The sequence below is a fragment of the Protopterus annectens genome, chromosome 2.part0 (assembly GCF_019279795.1).
Source record: "Protopterus annectens isolate FY-2018-M chromosome 2.part0, PAN1.0, whole genome shotgun sequence".
In the NCBI taxonomy this organism is placed as follows: Eukaryota; Metazoa; Chordata; order Ceratodontiformes; family Protopteridae; genus Protopterus; species Protopterus annectens.
The window spans coordinates 75,244,312-75,260,669 of record NC_056728.1 but is presented as its reverse complement, the minus strand read 5'-3'; the positions used below and the strand labels follow the sequence as shown (position 1 = coordinate 75,260,669).

The window sequence follows — 16,358 nt, the reverse complement described above, 5'->3', positions numbered from 1 at the left end:
GAAGACTTCTGTAAGTCATCTAAAATATAAACTGAAAAAAGGACCGTAGTTTAAAGTCCAAATAAAACTAATCAGGTTTATTTGCTTTTGTCAATAAAGACATCCGTCCCCAATACTGGCTAGATCTGGAGTTTTTCATACAATGTTGTAAACTGGCACATGCATGCCTGAAATTCAGAAGACTGCTTATATATTTTTTAAAGTTGTGTAGGTAATTTAACCTATTGCAAATAATGTTTTTCCTAACAGAATCTAGAACTGTTTTTGTTAACTATATTTGATCGAGCCTTCATGTACATTTTGTGAGATGATCTGTCATGCCTGTGTGCATAGTATAAGAAAAAGTCAAACAACTGTGATTGAAAATAACCTAGACAGTGATGAATAACTGTTTATTAGTAGAACTTGAGCACAGACACACACACCACACGGTAATGATTGCACAGAGAGCAAGAGAAATAGTACAAAAGGACTGGAGGCAAAATTAATTCATAAATTACCAGAGCTTGATTTGCTCTACAAATACATACATTTCTAATAAATAAGGAAGGTGGGTTTGCTGGCTGCAGCAGTCTGCTTCACAGAAGCACAGAGATTGACAAGAGTTCAGGTTCCCTGACACAAAACACACATCAGAATTAATTTTACGTGATGTATTATCACACCAGTTTGCTTTTTCTAAGTAACTTAAAGAGTTTAGAACCAGGTAAATCTTGAGTTTGGCATTTAGGATTGTAATTGCTATGGTGTGTGATTACATAACACAGATCTGAAGTGAATTCAATAAAAAAAGGTTTGAAACACGAGACATCTTTGCTACATGGAAATATAAACAATTGTTCCTATGTTGCAGGTTTCTTCTATATAGTGTTTTCTGATCCTAGAAATCCATTGTCAGTATGGATCTGCAAAAAAAACAAAAAAATAGCAACAGTCACTTGACTTTTCATAATCAAACAGATGCTGTGACGGTTAATGCAGTACAACATTCAGTGGTGGAAGTAGCAGTGAAAAACGTTTAAGTGACATTTGCCCAGATTCTTTCCCATTATTTGAAATTAAAAATGGTAGATGAGAAATAACATGACTAATATTATCTTATTGTTTCCCAAAATATGGTTTTCACATACTGAAATTTGCAATTTATACTAGCAGACATTATAGTTGTATTTTACCTGGGCTGCACACATTTAAATATATTTCACACTGGAAAATGTGCAACTGTGGCAAAATTGTGTGGTCACAGTGATGTCAGTAAATGAGGGTGCAGGAAGTACTAAGACCAGAATCATATATTCCCTCTCACTGAGTAGTTTCAAGGTTGATATATTAAACAAAATAAATATTTTCACAAGACTACAATGAAAATACTCACTATTATGTAATCTTATAGTCCCAAACTGAAGCTAGCTTTTGAAAGCTCAGAATGTCAGTGTAACTCCCTGCAGTACTGTTTTTCATGTGCTTTCTGCAGTCTATGGTCTTAATGCACCATTATTCATTGACAAAACATGAACAGATTACATATTGACCTGCCCACACAGGCTAGATAAGGTCAAAATACATATCTAAAAAATGAGTAGCAGGCCCCCCTGCCAAAAAAAAAAAACACTGTAATACCTTCTGTTGCAAAGGGCAGGCCATCTGTAAAACTTTGCTCACAAACCTTCTTAATGACATAACCCATATTAGATCTTGCCAGTGACAGGTTCATTGGCAGTTCCAGATGTAACCACTTCCAGGTCAGTTTCCTTCCTCAAAAACTGTCAGACTATCTTTGCAACCAACTTTATTTGGTATCATAATAATAGTAGTAAAGAGACTAATGGGCTATACAACTACAAATACCATCTGATAACCATTGTGTAAGTACTTAGCATTGTTTAAGCAGACCAAAGAAAAAAAATAAATAAATAAAACGTCCTGTCCCAACTTTTTTTAGTCCTGCACATATCCTTTGCCCCCCACCAGACAGCAGCTTTATCAACACATTGTAATGCAAATATACAGCAGTCTTTGCTTACTGCATATAATTCACACCACCACTGAACACTGATGGCTGACATTATATTTAAAATCCAATACTAAGACTGTATACAGATGATCATAACCTAAATGGCCATGAGTATATTCTGTTCTTTTACTTTTAATTATTTACTAAACTCTCATTTAAGGTTTATCAAGTTATGAAGCTTATAAATACAGTTTCAAGGCTGGACACTTAAAAGGATGGATCCTTTAACCTTGGCTAGTTAATCTAGCCACCTTGCAGCCTTATTTAGGTGGCATGATCTTATTGCTGATATTAGGAGTTTATAATCTAGTAGTGCAGCTATTTGTCAAATAAGTGAATATATGGGTTGATGTAGCACTTTTAGCCTTCCCTTTGTAGTTTATTCTTTACACTGTCTTTAACCTTATTCCATGTTTCCTGTTTTGAATTGTGAGTCCCACCTCCCTCCCATACCTATTTCTTGAGTAAAAAGTAAATGGATCAGCTCAAGCATCTGTTTTCTACCAGGGTCCTCCATTTCTTAATGATAGTCTACTTTCCCGACAGCACTGTTATGTAAATCCTTATCTACCTGCTTCAACCTGTTCTTTCTCATTACCCTAGAAAGTAACTAGTTGCCTTAAGTTCTCCACTTTCTGGCCACACATTTTTCCACTTCTCACAGGCATTGCTTATAAGTCTTCTAACTATGGACAAAACCAGAAAACATATACCCAGGATCCAGGCTCACCTACCCCACATTGACAATAATTATTGGTATGTATAACAAAATTTATATAAACACTGCTACAAAAATCTGAAATTCCCTGATATTCCTGGTATTAAATCTTATGTAAATTATAGCCTGTTGTTTGTCTGAAAAGGCGGCTCCTAAAAAGTTTACCAACTTTCCTTTCTCTTTAAATTTGACTGTCATTTTCATCTCTTTATTTTTATATAATTTTGAGATTAATACTAATTTTTGGATTGTTAATATCATTGGGCAGTCTCTCCCCATTGTAAGTTCTATTAAATTATTAAACAAATTTTTCAGTTTCACATATATCTGTCTTACGAACTTTGTACTTAAAGTGTCTATTGTCTAGCTCCAGTTTCTTCTTGAAACCACCCCAGGTGAGCGAGGCCGGGCCTAATTTGAATTGTTCCCAGTTATAACCACTCAAACATTTCTAAACCCAAGTTAGTAAACTTTGTACTACTTGGGTAATAAATCCCTACCTTGATAGGTGCATGCCAATTCCAAACCATTTTAAGTTTGCATTACCAGTCAGGCAATCATGTTTTTTTACTGACTTGAGTCAAAATATTTATTGCTTGGGCCTGGTTTCTTACCCATCGAAAGAGTTCCAAATCCCCTTTTCTGTATGAAACTATTTCTTTCCACCCACTCTTTTCACTGAGTAAGCCATTGACAGAGTACCTTAAGTTACGCTGCTGGCCAGTAGTTGTGCTTGGTATTCTTAAACCCTGCGTTAGTTTTCATGATACTGTTGTTTTTTTTTTCTTGTCTTCATACATAATGTCTAAAGGCACTGCTTATATCTTGAAAGAAACCCTTCTCCAGGTATTTAGGTTTCTGATAGTACAGACATTTGAATTATTTCTTTCTAATCCAAAGTCAAAACAAGCACTTCCCCACTTTTTAATTTGTGCTTCATTTACTTCCTTACATTCTTTTAAGAAGTCATAAATCTCCCCTAGTTCTTGCCATAATGCCTTTTAAACCTGTTGGTTCCCAAATGCTAGGGTATTTCTCCCTTAACCTAGTTGATGGATTGTAATTTAAAGAAATTGCTTATGATTCTTACAAATTAATTTTATAACCTGAGATTGCTCCAAATTCCCTCAAAACTGTGAATAATAATTTTAATTGGTAATCCAGGTTCTTTCAATATCAGTCAGCATACAACATACTAATTTTAAAAGTTCTTATACTAGTTAAATCCCTTGCAAATCTAAATACTTTAATCTTATTGCTAGGGGCTCCAAATATAAAGCAAATGTGTCTCTGTCACACCAAATGATGTCTGTTTTACATTTATTTTTGCCTTCACATAAACTCAGTAGTAAATGTGCTTCAAAAGACTCGCAAAGACTTTACAAAAGCCCATTTGTTGCAAATGCAAGCATGCTCCATGGCATCTAGGCTTATTAATATTTTTTTCTGATTTATTTCTTGCATTATTATTGTTTTTAAACTGCAAGATATTTGCCAACCTTTGCATACCCACCTTTTTTCAAACACCTTTATTGAATTATCACTTGTGACATAGGCAGGTTTATATTTGTATAGAAATAATCAAACTATATTAACATAGCAAATATACTTCACATATATTGCTATATATCATATAACCTAAGCAATGTTACATAAAATATTCAATTCCTGTCTTTTTTAAAGAAGAAACATCTTTATTAAACCATCACTTACTAGAGAGGCTATCATATATTTATATAAACAAAATCAAACCACATTTTTGATCTATATCAACCAACTGTGGTATGAATTCTGTCAACCTAGAAACTAGGATTCCCACTATGATTTTATATTCCTGGATTAAGACTGATATTGGCCTGTACAAGCTGGTTTGCTGAGGGTTTTTCTTTGTTTTCAAAATAGTTGAGATTGTCGGTGTTCTCCAGGAGGATGGAACCTCCTGTTTAAGCAACATTACATTCAATACTTTCAATAACCTGTCACTTAGTTCCCCTCTCAACTTATACAGCTCTACAGGAATTCCATCTAGGTCTGAATCCATAATATCTGCGGCCTTTACACCAAATCTCCTCACCTTTTCATACTCATTACATGAGAGATGCATTTCCTGTGATAACACTGAGGAGAAAGCTTCCGTATATGGTACATAATTTTCTCCCTTTAATTCTGAGTTCTTCAGAGATTTATATTCCACTGAAATTAGTCTTGTCTTTAAATGATTCTCTTTTTTTGTAACTTTCCCTTGTGCTGCTTTGACCCCAGGCCGTTCATCACAAGCTGTTGATCCCTAATTATAACTTCCTCATAGTTGTTACAACAATACACATGTGCCATGCTAAACATCTGAATGTTGCAAATGTAAAAGACAGTTTTTAAAGAACTCAAAAGTTTTGCCACATCAAGACAATCCTTCCCCATTTACCCCCCCAAACCACACAAAAAATAAAATTAAAAAAACTGTGTATAACTATGTACAGAGGTTAATTTTTTCCCCCATTTTTAGTCATTCTTCTCATTACTGTACCCTCCAAGGTTCAACAAACCATTTACACACAATTTCAAGGGAAGACTTATATAATTACATGCATTTAATACATGATGGTAAGGATGTATGATGCTACTGTGCCCACCCTGCTGAAGAATTCACTATTTAATGCCATGTTTGAAATGCTCCACTACTGCCAGGTAGTTAGTTAAATCTGTGTTACAAATGTCATTGACCGTAGTGTTATGTCTCCCTCCTTTTGTCCAGGGATTTGTCCTTTTTGCATTACTTTTAGTTTAAATGGAGTGGAAGGCTGAGGTTTCCTCTCTACTAGTTTTACAGATTATTTCCTCTGTCTCCAATTGCAACTGCTGCTTTTGACTCAAAAGTCTTAGGCTCCATTGGACAAAACACTAAAATATGCTTGATAGCTTATCTTAAATTTTAATTGGGCATTCACACAAGTTTGCATTACAGGAATAAATCTGCTTTTACTCCTGGTTTCCCCCAAAACACATGTTCATGTATATTCTAGTCTCTCCAAACACACATTTTTTACCTTGTTTCCAGACATTGGACATCAAATGTTCCTTCAATTTGAATGTTGCTAATTGCACAATAAATTGACATGGATGTTTGGTGAATGCTGTATACCCCAGGGTAAAACAACAATGCTAATTATATATATGTACTCCAAGATTGCACTTAACTACACTATGTGCAATCTTGGAGTTGATATATTTAATTAGCAGGGGGTGTGGGGGCGCAGGGGGGCTTGCCCCTGCATATATTTGGTAGAAATTGTTATGATTTATGTTGTTTAAGCTGAGTTTACGCATAATATGTGTTTTCAGTATTTTGAGTTTCAGTATTTTGAGTATTCAGTATTTTGAGCTTTCAGTATTTTGGTTTCAGTGTTTTGAGTTTCAGTATTTTGATATTTCAATGTTATGAAGTGAATCCATATATATATATATATATATATATATATATATATATATATATATATATATATATATTTTTTTTTTTTTGGTGGGGGGGTTACAGGTTTGTGGAGCAAGCTTTGATAAGGGTCTGAAATTTACCAGCAGATAGTATTTGGTGCTTTAGATAAGTTGTGTGGAGTATGAAAGGGTAACTGCAGTGTTCTGTATGTAGCCATTAGTCTGTACATTTCATAAGTTCATAGGTTGGTACTAGGCTATCGGCCCTAGGGCCTATACTAGCCTAACCATAACAATTCCCTGGCTATTTCTTCCCAGAATATTTACTTCCCTGGTCCCCTGTCTAGCAGGGTGAGTGACATGATCCCCGGGGTGAATTTCCTATCTCCCATCTAATCGTCAAGGTTCTTTTTGAAGAGGGCCAAAGAGGTGCTCAGATTGACATGTATGGGCAGTCTACTCCAGAGTATGGGGAGTCTCTGGGTCAGGAACCTATCCTTCCAGCAAGTTTTGTTCATTGTGATGACCAGGTTTAGATCCCTGGAGTTTGTGGCTCTGAGGGATTGGGATTTCTTTAAGTGTAGCATGTCCAACAGGACCGGGTTTCACATGGCCTTGTATGTTAAGCAGAGATCACCTCTGAGTAGGCGGTATGCGACAGAGTAAAGCTGGAGTTTTTTTTTAGATGGTCAGCATAGGGCATTTGCTTTAGCCCTGTGATTCTTTTAGTGAGGTATTTCTGTGGCCTTTCCAGTTGTTGCAGATGTCTTGTGAGGTACATACCAAATGGGGCTTTGTACTCTATAATGGGTCTAATGAGGGATGAGTACAGTGGGACAATGACCTCCTTTTTTCTGAATGAAAAAAACCTTAGTGATGAGGTGTGCCACATAGAAGGATTTCCTGACTGTTCTGGCTATGCGGTTATTGAAGATGAGACCACTGTCCACCTGTGTCCCTAAGTCCCTTATCAAACCTCGGTGTTTAGTGTACTGCCACTTATGTGGTAATTCATGGGTACATGGTTTTTCCCAAAGGGGATAACTATAAATTTCTTGGCATTGAGCTTGAGCCCATGGCTCTGGCACCAAGCATCTGTTTCTGTAAAGCCCTTTTGTAGAATATCCACACCATTTGGGGATTCAATAATGGCTCTCAGTTTGCAGTCATCTACGAACTTTGTTAGCCAGAGTCCCTTATTGCTGGCCTGTACTTCAGAGAAGTAGATGCCAAACAAGAGTGGCCCCAGGACTGAACCCTGAAGTACTCCACTTGTCACTTGTCTGGAGCTGGATTTTGAGTCAGCTACCTTTACGATGTGGGTTCTGTCAGTAAGCCAGTTGGCAACCCATTGAGTGACGTAGGGATTAATGCCCAGCTTAGTTAGTTTATCTATTTTTACAGAGTGGGGGGATGGTATTGAAGGCCTTGGCAAGATCCAGATAGGCTGTATGGACCACCTTACCCTCATCCACGGCTCTGGAGACTGATTCAAAGAAGTCAATCAGGTTGAGGAGACAAGATCGGCCCTTTACGAAATCAAACTGGGTGGGGTCCAGTTTTTGAAGGCTGCCAATGTCTTTGTTTATAGGTTCCATGATAATGAGTTCCATGGCTTTGCATATCAGGCTTGTCAGACACATGGGACGATAAATCCTGGGATCCAAGGTGGATCCTCCCTTGTGGACTGGGATAACTGTAGCTGTGCGCCACTCACCGGGCACAAAGCCTGAGGTGAGGCTCTGATTAAACATGACACTTATGTGAGGTGCCAGTTCATTTTGTAGTTCATGTAGTACACAGCCCGGGATGTCATCTGGTCCCATGAATGCTGTATTCTTAGCTTTGGAGAGTGTGTTTTTTACCTGTGTGGCCATGATTACCGGAATGTGGCAATCTTTTGGTATTGAGATGGGCCCTTTAGGGGTTGAAAGGGGAGTGAAGTTGGCACTGAATCGATCTGCCAGGATATTGGCTATATCCTAGGGATCAGTATATTTAATGCCATTCTGTTGTAGCTCAGAGCAGATCTCAGAATTTCAGATGCCTGCTTAGTTTATAACATGAAGTGCTGTATGTTTCAGAGCTAGCCTTTATTTTTTTGTGTCTTTTTAATTTATGTAGACAATTACTGGTAATGGAATTCCACTTTTTCACATATGAAAGTGCACAAGTTGAATACAGTATACAGTAATGGAATTGTATTTTAGTTTGGTTAGTTTAGTTTTTGCACATCAGGATTAATGGTTTTGATAAAGATATATGCTGCTGTTTCCCAAACTCCTTGTAACACTTTAGCACTGACTGTTCACCTCCAAAGTTCTCACTTGTCCGTATAAGATACTTGATTCCTTGTTTCTAACCTTCACTTCTCTGCCTTCAAGCCTGACCCTCTACACCTGATAAATGCAATCCTTCACTGCCACCCCCCCCCCCCACACACACACACACACAGACACACACACCTGGGGGAAATGCAATCCATTCATTCCCCAGTTCTAGGAGACAGTACTTTGGTCCATTTAACCCTCTATGGGGGTAAATGTTACTAGGCAAGCATGTTGTCTTTTGCTCCTGTAGGCCCCCCCCCCTCCACCTTACTCCCCCCACACACACCATGCAGTGGCTGGTGGTTTCTCTTACAGCTGATGCTTAAAGAAGGCTCTTTATGCATGTTCACTTCCTTGGTACATCTTGCCAAGTTTAAATATGATGTGAGGTACACTGATCCAAGGGCTGCTACCAGCAATACACCCTGAGTCCTGTTGAGGTCAGTGGTACAGTGGGTCATCACCTCCCACACCCTAGAATGGGAAAACCAACAAATGCCCCCCCCCCCCCCCACACACACACACACACACACACAAGTTCCTCCAGGACTCCTTATTCTAGTTCATCCTGAAACATTTGATTTGTAGTCATGGCTTTATCCATCTCTGGGTTTACATTTTTCTCTGCCTTGTACCTGGATTGTGGCCTGAAAAGGACTCCTTAGGCTAGTCTGTCTACCTGGTTATGGTTAACAGATGAATTAAAAAATTAGATTTTGCATTTTTATGTTCTTATCTTTGAATGCTTTTTTTTAATAAAAATTCTCCCTATTCTGATTTCCAGTAAGATCCATGGAATATTATTGTCCATCTAAGTTACCATAAGTTCATGCTGGAGTGACTTCAGCTTAACCACTTATGTAAAATATACACCTAACAAAGTAGCATATCTGGCACGCTGCACTGAAGTGTAAATACTAGATCCTGAATCTAAGCACCAGGTTTCGGCATTGAATTTGCAGCCTTCTGCCATTCCAGGAATCATTCATTCATTTATTTATTCATCTGTTCAGTGTCTGATTACCTGCTTATTGCTGTTCGGGATCACTGGAGAACTAAAGCCTAACCAGATAATCTCAGCCTGTCCCAAACCTTGTTAACTTATCAGCACAGATAGTTTAGTTAATAACAAATCTCTTCAGACTGTCTACATTGGACCACCCTTTGTTCTGTTTACATTGCATTACATTTGCTTGTTATAAATGACAAAATGCGTCTACTCTGTCCATCAGTTGCATTTAGCATTTCATACCCCCTGTGTCCATGCCTTCCCTCTCACCCTTTGTCTTGCTTTTGGAATGTTTCTGTGAACTTCCTCTGCACCACACATTCTATAGTTTTTTGAATGCATCAGAGGTTCACATTCTCTATTGAAGTATTTTTGAAGATCTGGGGAGTAGTTAGTCCCTACTATGCAATACTTGAGTCCCCTCCTCTTATAACTCTCAATTATGTACTGTTTTATACTGTTTTAACTGTATTTTTCATTGCTAGATACTGTTTCATTACACTAATTGCATTTCTACTTAATTACTTAACTGCAAACTCCTTTTTCATAGTGAGAGTTGTATTTTCTGTTCGTGAGTAGTCTATATGTGCTTTTCTGTGCATTTTCTGTGAGGTTTCTATGTTCTAGTCAGGTATCATATAACTGATTTGTTTGCAGTTACAAGCATTCTCTAGAGTCTCCTTGCTCTTTTATCTGTTTAAAACTTTCATTTAATGGCTACCGCTAGTAGCTGTAATACTTGGTGGCTTTGCAGTTGCCCGCCCATATTGTAAATTTGATCTGCGGCACTCCTCCCAGGCTAGTGTCATTAGCTCATTCTATCTAATACAGAGAGAACATTTGAGAAGGCCAACCCACTTAGGTTCTTAACTTTGAATTATCTTCTGTTTCTGCTTTCTCCCTTTCCACTTTACTATTTACTATTTACTGCAATTTACTGGCACTTTGTAACTGTTCAGAGTTGAATAAAACAATAATTGAATTCAGTTCAGAATACTGTTTGAAAAAATTGCATTGATTTAAACTGTATTTGCTCTAATATTGCTACACAACCAGCTGTTTAGGGATCATTTGTGGGTTACTGGTGAAAAAAAAAATAAACTGCATATAGGCATATTAAAGACAGCTAAGAACACTAGTTTCACATTTCTATATTTTTCTTTCCTTTTCCCATAATTTTTGCAGTGAAATTCCAATATTCCATAGATTACCTAAATGATCTCTATCATTCAGTCTTTATATATTAAAGTCCTTTCTTTTTCAGCAGCAAGCCTGACTTTTTCCTCCTTAGGGCCGTGGTAGTGGTGCTGCGGTAGCGTTGTCGCCTCACAGCAAGACGTTGTCCCGTTTGATTCGCAGCTAGAGCATCTTCTGTGTGGAGGCATGCGTGAATGGGTGTGCCTTCAATGAAGGTTGTGCGTCAGGGCTGGTAACTCGGCATGTAAAAATCCACTACCAAACATTAGCGGACCGGAGTTCCGCTGTGGCGACCCCTAACCGGGATAAGCCGAAAGACACAACAGCAGTGATCTATCTCTTAGGGCACCGACCTCTTCAGGCACTACAATATGCACCACAGTTGAGATCCAGGTATTACTCTGTTCTACACCTGTTGCACACCTAGAATTTGCCATCATTCTGTAAAGCTTCACAGATCTCTCCTGTGGCTTTAATTGTGTGTCCCATGTGGGTGTGTTTCCCTTTACCTGAGAAACATAAAACAACACCCAACATTGATATGCTTAAACATGAAATGAAACAGCAGTGAAATGAATTGCTTAAAACCATACACCACCACAGGTAAAATTTGTAACAGACTGAACATAATCTTACTACAACAAAGATCATCTTGTCTTCACTTAAGAGGATGAATTTGCCCCTTTTATAATGCTGCCAAGACATCATCTCTTCTTCACTTCAGACACTGTTATTGACAACAGACTTGAGCAATTCATTTTTCTGCTATTTCATGTCATGTTTAAGTAGGTCAGTGTTGAGTGCTGTTTTGTTTCTCATATTTGTTACTTTTCATTAGTAAGATGTGACTTGCATGCAGGAGGAAAAGAGCTTTGCGAAAATAATTTTACTCTCCAACTCTCCATGTTAGGCACTCGCTTGGGATTTACTTTTATCCTGCACTTGCACGGAAATGGCAGCCTTGAAAGAATGTACAAAGCCAAGTAGAAGCTCAATAACCGCATGCAAAGCTCAACAAATGTAAAGTAATTAGTAGAATATGCAATATTTTGTATGGCTTTCTCTTTTGTTTTGCATGTAAATATCTTAACTTGAGTACTTAAATAAAGCTGAAGATTTTATTTAAAAAAAGTAAAATGAAACATAAGTAAAGTTGTAACAGAATTACACACAAACACACATGCACACTTTGTGTGCAGACTCATGTGGGCCTAACTCTTACTCTTCTTTGTTGCTTGACAGAGATATACAGATGGCTGACTGCTATTTTCTGAATGGTTGCTGTCACTTGAAATCCTATTGTACACTCCATAATAATATAAGCCATTCAGCATTGAGAAATGCTTGTTTAATACGTTGGTATGTCCTGAACTATCTGCATATCCTCCCTTTCAATATACCTGCCGATTGCTCAGCTCTTTGAAAAATTTGTCTCATAATAGAACAGCTGACTCTCCTAAGGCATGTTATATGCTGTACTAGGAAGAAAGAGCCAAGGTTCTTTGGCAGCAGGATTTATCTACAAGTGAGTTATATCTCTGCTGTTGGAAATTAGGCAGTATCAGTGCATAAGAGTTAGCACACGCACCTTTGCTTCTGGAAGACTAGAAAGCTATGGTTTCTAGTCACACTCCAGGTGACTGGACTGTTGATACTGTAGTAAAGCATGAGGATGGTGCTGCATTCCTGTCTCACATCCTTTTGATGAGATGTTAAACCATGGCCCCATCTGCTTGAGTCAGTGGTAGCTCAAGTGGATGTAAAGGATCCTGTGGCACATATTGAAGAGTAGACGTTACCTAATGCTCTGATCAAATTTCTCTTAGTAGTATAGATACTACCACAGATCTTCCCTTAAGAGGCTACTAGCCTATTGGGACTAACCTGGTCAAAAAGCATGCAACAGAATCTTGGGGGGGGGCACCTGTGCAGCTGGTGTGCTGGTTTCTGTTTTGCTAGCTTTAGTAAGCAAAAATTTGAAAAGTAACCACTGACAAGTATAACCCATTCATACTTAATAGTACTTTTCCAAAGAATTTTGGGAAAAAAAAGTCATCAGGGAGGGGGACAAAGACCCAAGATCCGGGACAATTTTTAAATAAAACTCCAGTCACTTTCATAGAACAACAGGATATTTATCAAAATGCACTTTCTGAACAGTACGAAGCATTAAACTCTAACACCTGTCATGATTAACTCTCTGTACTCAGAAATATCTCAGAAGCAACAATTTTGCAAGAGACTGAGCAAAAATATAAGTGAAATCAGGGATGTTCTGCAAAATCAGAGTCAGTTAAGAGATATGAACCCACACAACTGGTTATCAACCAGAAATGGTTGTCTCCCTGCTACTCTGTCATTGCTACTTTGGCATGAGAAGGGAGCTAATAAGGCATGTTGAGGAGTTCTCCATCCTGCTAACTTTCCTGAATTCTCTAGCTGTTATTTTTTTTAGCCTGGATCACAATGATCACAGAATGTTTCTGCACAAACAGGTTGGATTTTGAAAATGCATTCTGACCTTCACAACTTTTTAAATCTTTTCATGTTTGGTTAGTCCACCACCTCCCTCTACATCTTTTAATTAGAACCTTAAAAGAGGGCCAATGCCTCTCTACTTCACCCTCAAATATAGTGGCAACAGAACTCAAGCAGTCCGAAAGTGGTCAGATAGCTGACAAGGAGTTAGCTCTACCTCACTTTCAGGATGAGATCTACTGTGCTCATAAGTTTAGTTCTGTAATAACCGAATAATCTTAAATCTATTTATCTATTCTCAGTCCATGACAGTGGTGTTCTGCTGGTTTGGTCAACAGAGAGTTTGACATCTCTTTCAACCTAATTTAATCGACTATATAGATAGTTGATAGATGTGTGAGATCAGCAGTCTCTGGGTAGGGGAATATTCACTTTCCCTGGGGACTGTGTGATCTCGGAGTTAGTATATATAATTAGTAGGGGTGTGAAGTTAAATCATAGCAGTGAGACTGGGTGTCATGGATCAGTATTGTCCTTTTATCTACCCTGTTCTTCTTTTTGTACACCATCACTAAATAAATGGCATACAGGGGCCCATCTGACTATACAGCATGTGTTTCCCTGTGTACCATATCCGAGTGACTCCTGAGTCTGGACATGTTTTATAAAATTTCTGTCCTGAGTTCTAGATACAACTGGAAACAGGTGCATATGACACTGTATATCTACTTATCTCATTTATACTAGCTTTATGACTTTAGTCTTTGCTTTATTTTTAGTCACGTTTGCCCGTGCCACCATCACAGTAGTCCAAACTTTTCATTTATAGGTTTATGAAAACCTTACGATACCAAGCACAGAGTGAGACAGTTTATAAGCCATGCTGGACTTTGTCTGCCAATGTAAAACAATTTTTATTGAATTAAATAAAATAAAAAAACTGGTGAATGAGGCTGCACCCAAGAATGAAATGCAATTCCTTAGCGGAAAAACACTTTAATCAATACTTTCATCTGTAGACTTCATCAGAAATCCAAAAATTCATATAAAACAGCCACATGTTTATACTAGAATTCTAATAAGTTAATCAACAATTAACCTATCAACGCATTTCTTATAAACAATTATATTATCTAATTAAATCACCAATTTCCTGTTAGTTAAAAAACATTTAATATCAATCAAATCAGTCAAGCCCGGGTAACTGTCTGCTCCTAACCTCAACTGCCATAACGTTTCCTTTCTTTCAACTTTGTTTTCGATGTTCCCCCCTCTAACATCATTCAAGACATGTTCAATAATAGCAAAAGAAAAATTTTTATGTGTGTTACATAGTCCTGTATGTCTAAAAAGTACATCACTTATGATGTTATAAGCAGAAGTTTTAAGTATGTTCAATATTGTTTATATGATCTCCTCATGAATGGTGATTTGTCTGTTGAACTTTATAACTTTTTACTAGTAAATAATCCAAAAATGGGTATACTTTTCAGTATACCCAAGATACATAAAAATGTGGTGAATCCCCCTTTCTGGCCCATTTTATCTGCATCAGGGAGTTTAACAGAGGGAATTTCTTTGTTTTTGGATTCGGTCTTGAACTCACTTGTTCAGAAATTACCTTCTTATACAAAAGACACGTGGTCTTTTTTGGATGGAATACGGTTGTTTTCTTTAAGTGAAAATTTTTTGGACACGTAATTAATTTTTTATGGCAGTAGTTGATGTTACAGCTTTATATACTTCTATACCTCAAACGGATGGTTTGGAATATGTTCCCAATTATTTGCATAAATATACTACTTTGGATAATTCCACTATTATTTTATATAATTCTTTGTTAGAATTAATGTTGGAAAATATTTTTTTCTTTTTAACAACAAATATTATAAACAGTTAAAGGGTGTAGCGATGGGCGCTAATGTAGCTCCTGCTTTTGCAGGCCTTGTGATGGGTTGGTGGGAAAAAGAAATATTGCCAAGCATTGGTCTTTTTTCTAATGTAATGTACTATTGTAGATTTATAGATGATTTGTTTTTTGTTATTAAGGGACCTGTTGGTTTATTTGGCTCCTTCATGGAACAATTAAATTTAAGTAGCACTTTTTTAAAATTCGTAGGTGGTGACATTGGTCACAAAATTTGTTATTTAGATGTAGAATTAAATTGGAATTTAGAGAGTAAACATTTCTCTAGTAAAATACACAGAAAGAACACCTACGTTAATAATTATGTGCACTATAATAGTAGCCATCCTTTATTCATGAAGAACAACATTCCTAATGGCCAATTAATTAGAGCATCTTGAATGGTGAGCAATGATGTAGATTTTTGTGGAGAGGTGGAATTTATTATTTCTTTATTTTTGGAGAGAGGTTATCCTTTAGAGTAAATGAACAGGATAGTTCTGGAAAATAATCAAGGAGAAGTACAGATTTTCCACCTATTTTATCAGATGGTCTTACGTTTAAAAATATTTCAACCCGGATTAATGCTTCGACAGTTATTCCAAGGCTTGCAGTTGAGATGACTGTGGATAGTAGTAGTATTATGTCTGTAGTCAAAAATAATTGGAAAATTGTAGCTGGTAACAGTGAATTGTATGAGACTTTAGGTACGATCCCTTATTTTGTACATAAGAAAAGTGCAAATATAAAAAACATATTGGAATTTGATAGTGTACCAAAGTCTGGCCTTAAGTCTGACCGACGGAATGGTACCTACAAATCTTATAATTGTAATTGTTGTAGATACATTCATGAGGGGCCTTATATTTGCTTAGATCATTTATCCTATACGATTAAAATACCTGGCAGATTCAGTTGTAATACTAATACTGTAGTATATGTAGCATTATGTTCTGGGTGTCCCGCATACTACATAGCAATGACAACTAGGAGTCTTAATAAACGAATAAGGGAGTATTATTATGCTATCAAAACAAAGGATATTAATAATGCACTTTTTAGACATACAGGACTATGTAACACATATAAAAAATGTTCTTTTGCTATTATTGAACATGTCTTGAATGATGATAGAGGGGGGAACATCTAAAACAAAGTTGCGAGAAAGGAAACATTATGGCAGTTGAGGTCAGGAGCAGACAGCTACCCGGGCTTGAATGATTTGATTAATATTAAATGTTTTTTAACTAACAGAAAATTGGTGATTTAATTAGATA

The 16,358-nt window shown here is 37.1% G+C and overlaps 1 protein-coding gene across 2 annotated transcripts in view; it reads right to left on the bottom strand.

Moving 5' to 3' along the window:
* Nucleotides 1-378: 378 nt before the first annotated feature.
* OBSL1 (obscurin like cytoskeletal adaptor 1) overlaps nt 379-16,358 on the bottom strand; it is a 1,518,259-nt gene continuing 1,502,279 nt past the window's right edge. For both annotated transcript variants that reach the window (XM_044060562.1, XM_044060561.1), the window contains one exon: nt 379-905. In XM_044060562.1, the coding sequence (XP_043916497.1) occupies nt 895-905 (11 nt within the window). In that variant the 3' untranslated portion in view covers nt 379-894. The remainder of the gene's footprint in view (nt 906-16,358) is intronic.